Source organism: Frankliniella occidentalis, unplaced genomic scaffold (genome assembly GCF_000697945.3).
Source record: "Frankliniella occidentalis isolate FOCC.00 unplaced genomic scaffold, Focc_3.1 Scaffold1, whole genome shotgun sequence".
NCBI classification, from domain to species: domain Eukaryota; kingdom Metazoa; phylum Arthropoda; class Insecta; order Thysanoptera; family Thripidae; genus Frankliniella; species Frankliniella occidentalis.
This window is the reverse complement of record NW_026267131.1, coordinates 430,011-434,458: the sequence shown is the minus strand read 5'-3', so window position 1 is coordinate 434,458 and position 4,448 is coordinate 430,011. Positions and strand designations below refer to the sequence as shown.

Sequence of the window (4,448 nt, the reverse complement as noted above, 5' to 3'; positions counted from 1 at the left end):
GGGGGCATCATCGGGTGGCGTAGTGGGGCGGGGCGCGCCGTAGCGTGGCAAGAGCGTCACGGAGTAGTTCCCTAACAGGGCGCCATAAACACCGCCCCGGCAGGCCGGTCCAGCAGTCTGCAGCAGAGCCGCCGCCGTCGCCACTGCGGCTGCCACTGTCTCCCGGAAATGGCATCTGTTGCCAGGGCAACGAGCGTAGGAAAAGCGGTATCTCTGATTCCACAGCCACAGGGTGCCGGCCATGAAGGGAGGGTGGATGTGGAAGGTGTCCCAGCCTTGCGCTCTTCTGCAGCATGCAATCTAAACGCCAGCCCGCGCCAACCATGCCGGCTCGGTATGAAACATCCTCCTGACGCATGTGTGTGTGTGCACCCCTGTGCGCTTTTTCGCCCACGGTCGGATGCCTTTTGACCGAGAGATGGCAAACAGATTTCAGAGACATTTTCAAGGAATTATACAGGTGAAAGCGGCGTAAAAAAATTGTCCGAGTCAGTCTGTGAATTGGCCGAGGGGGCAATCATTTCCGTTACAGCACATGTAATACCACCGCACTTGAACAAATTGTTCCCGGTACAGCACATGTAATACAATGGCACGCAACAACATACGATCCAGACGGCTCTCACGCCAATAATGTCACGTCTCCCGTTCAAAACAAAAATCGGTCTTAACCATGGTCGATATGGTCTTGCACTTGAGAGCAGTTTGATAGTTATCGGTGGATGTACAGCAGGGTCGGCGCACCTGACCCGCTCACACGGTTACGGCTTAACTCGATCGCGAGGCTTCAGCCTAGGGGGGGACTTGCGCCCAGAGTTTGGCGGAGTGTCGGTAGGGTGGTAGGGGGTAGGACGCTACAGCCCTCCTCATAACGCCGTGATCACATAGCATCGGTGCACGCCAAAATAATTACGTATAAAGGAAAGATTTGGTGCCAGATTATGAGGTTGTAAATATAAGAAAAGTATCTGTTGGTAGGATTCCACGCAATCTTCGGGAAAAGTAGCTGCTGGTAAGATTTCACTCATCAGTCTTCGGTCAATCAATATTAGAAAAGTAGCTGCTGGTAGGATTCGACTCAGTCTTCGGTCAATATCATGCGAAAGGTGGCTCCGAAGCAGCAGTGTATGGACAGGTTCGTGCATTTCGCAAGAAACTCTTATGCCATCTTTTCCGAACAGGCTCCCCGTCGAAGTTAAAGAGCAGCTCTCAGAGCGGTCCTCTGCTTCGCCGTGTAAATAGCGCATCGTTGTAATATAACGACGGCGGTACACGGGGGTGTGCTCTCCGCTCGAGTGAGAGAGAAGGACGAGGCCAAACGCAATGTCGATGCAATTCAAATACAGAAATACTGCAAAGAGGGCGAACTATTTTCAATTTCCTACGACCCGCCCCCGCCTCTCTCACCCCTCACCTCCACCCGTACCCCCTTCATCCTCCCCCTCGCCTTCAGGGCCACCCAGAGGGCCACCTCCCCTCTAAACAATCCTCTTCTTCTCCCCGCCCTCTTTCCATTTTCTTCCTCTTTACCCCTCTTCTTCAGTCGCAATTTTCCCACCCCTAGACTGTTTATTTTTCTTACCCGCTGGTGAAGGGACCCGAGCCGGCAGCCGGCCAGGGGCTAGCTTTGCTCGTGGTCAGTTTGGTATGGGCACATACACCCCCCCCCCCCTTTCTGCAGCGTTTCTCTTTGATTCGCGTCTAGTTGTGTTTGGATTATGCGGTCATGTTTATCTACGGTTTGTCCGGTCAGTAAAACGACAGATTTCTCAAAGGAAACACTAACATTTTGGGAGCTCTGCCCGAGATCAGGACCGAAAGTTCTACTCCAGGCAGGGGCTTTCCTATCACCATCCTTCGAAAGGTTTTGGTTCTCAGTGTCTCTTTCGGGCTCTCTCCGAGACCGCGGGTACCGCAACACTCGAACTTCGTGCAGTGAAATGCCACCAGTCCTCCTCGTTCCATTTGACGTTTTGTCATTGTAACGCCACACTGCTTTGACGTTAGAATTGACTGGTCTAAAGGATGTGCACCGGGACGTAGATTTAGGCGAAGTGCCCGGCGGCCCATTTCAACTTCTTAGGAAGCTAATAATAAAACGATAGAAATGAGTAGAGCCTCCTTTCTGTGAGTTTACGGTATTACGCGGTAGACGCTGGTGTATACTAAAATAATACCGAGAGCGATAATAGGAACAAATAGAAACTCTCTCTTGATTCTGGTCATTAACGCAATTTCTCGCATCTCACCGAGCATTTTCTGCAGAGCGCTAACGACCTGACGGTGAAACGGCGGAGCGCTTTACAATCATCGTTTCGCGCCGTTTAGCATCTTGACCGCTGCTGCTGTACAGAGAGAGCAAAAAGGTCCGGCTCGACTCCTCGACGCTCCCTTCCCCTCTCTTTTTCCACACACATTTTTTTTCTGCCGCTGTTGCCGTGTTTCGCACCTTTGAGGGACTTTTCATCCCCACCCCGTCCCACTTTCCTAAGGCGAAGAGCGGTTACGCGGAAATCATCAGCATTTTTTACTAGATTTGCATGGCATCACACAGGAGCAGGAAAGAAAGAAGACGACTATCAGGAGAAGAAGTAAAAGAGCACTGCTCTCTTCTTACCATACGTCGATGCTGGAGGGAGATGGAAGAAAGCAGGGCAGGCGACAATCCAACTCTTTGGTCTGAGCTGGGGGTTTTGTTTCTGGCTGACGCCTTTGCTGCTCCAGCACGCCCCGCCACGCCCAGGCCAAGCCAGGCGGACCTGAAAAACAAGCAGCTATTCATTAACTCGGCAAACTTCCCGCCCGGCGAAGGCCAGTGTTTTTCCAAGGAGGCAACAGAGCGTGAATTACACTCTCGCACCGCGGCGTGGCACGGCGGCGGTGAGGGGCAAGGGGGTGGGGCGTGGTGGGGTTAATGTTTTCAAGTGCATGTAGACATGATTGCCCGCTGGGATGAAACGGGGAGTGGGAGCGAGAGAGAGAGAGAGATCCGGACCCGGAGGATATGTGTGCAAGTTTCAAGTGCATGTTTCATCCACCCTACTTAGCTCACACACAGTGTTTTTCTCTTCCCTCACTCCCCGCGCCCTCTCCCACTCTTCTCTCTCTGTCCCTCGGAGCTCTCTCTGCTCCCTCTCTGGCCATTACCGCTTCCCCAACTAACAGCGCAAAGATACACAACACCTCTGGCATACTGTTTCGAACAGAGAGTATCACCTCCAAACAACGTAGTGAAACCGTCGATTAATTGACGGCGTATTCGTCATGTTCCTGCGTCCGTATTCAGCATTTTCAGTATGCATTACAATGGAAATAAGATGATAAATACTGTTTTGTCACGGAGGATAGCTATGCGCGTTTACATGCCTTCAAAATTTTCATTTGGATGTTTGCTGATAAAAATGTATTACACTGAAAATGCCAGTAAGATATCTTACTCTCAGGAGAGCGAGATGACTGACACCAAAAAGCTTACTCTCCTCCTAAGAGTAATATATCTGACTCTCACTCAATTTGAGTCATAATTTGCGAACCTCGCCCTATGAGAGTAAGGTTCCCCACTGCAATTGGGCGAGTTCAGGGAAATCTTACTCCTTCAGAGTGAGAATTCGGTGCATACGACTCAAATGGGGTGAGCCTTATAGTTATCGCTCTCACTAAGCGAGGCAAAATTTCTCACTCATTTTGAGCACGATACCTAACTCGAAGGTTTCCAGTGAACAGCGCAGGAAAAAAATCCTAACAAGCCAAACTTTAGTGAAAGCAGTGACGTTAGTGGTACGTCGCTTGTAAATAAATCCGCTCGACGCCCTAGTGTTTACTTGGTGGCGACCGAAAGCCAATGAGAAACCTGTTAGCTCTGCTGGCACAATGACTCAAACAAGTCCGGCTGCAGCCGCCTAGGTCGCAGAGGAAAGACGCGACTGCTGAAAGGTTTTCAGGAGGGGCAAGGACAACTCGAAGGGGAAGAATGACATTCCAAAGGGGGGAGAGAGAGAGAGAGATTGAAAGAAGAACGAGGAAAAAAGGTAGGAGCGCATGTCTCTTGAGACGGAGATTTAGACGAGCCAGCTTAGCGTGGTGAGCAAGGCGCCGTTGTGCGCCTGGGGGATTACCAAGTAAGGTGCCAACGGCAGAGAGAGAGAGAGAGAGAGAGAGAGAGAGAGAGAGAGAGAGAAAGAGAGAAAGAGAGAGAGAGGGGGTGGGTGCACAGCATGGTTTGTGGTGTGAAGGAGTATTGAAGACGTCAGGGTGAGGGGCCAACCAACGCGTCGTCGCAATGCCGCCCCGCCAAGCAATGCTCGGCCCGACAGTCCTCTAAAACCTGTGGCGCCAGCGTCAGGTCCAGCATGCCTGTCTGCCTGTCCTGCCGAGACGAAAGAGGACCCCTTCCTCCCAACATGTCATGAGGGTGCCATTGAGCGAGGCAACATTGGCCCTCGGCCCTC

At 51.7% G+C, this 4,448-nt stretch overlaps 1 protein-coding gene across 1 annotated transcript in view; it reads right to left on the bottom strand.

Annotated features, from left to right (window-relative positions):
* Positions 1–4,448, bottom strand: part of LOC127751300 (uncharacterized) — a 174,135-nt gene that overhangs the window by 122,916 nt on the left and 46,771 nt on the right. Inside the window, exon 2 of the mRNA XM_052274639.1 lies at positions 2,618–2,759. Coding sequence (XP_052130599.1) covers positions 2,618–2,759 — 142 coding nt within the window. The remainder of the gene's footprint in view (positions 1–2,617; positions 2,760–4,448) is intronic.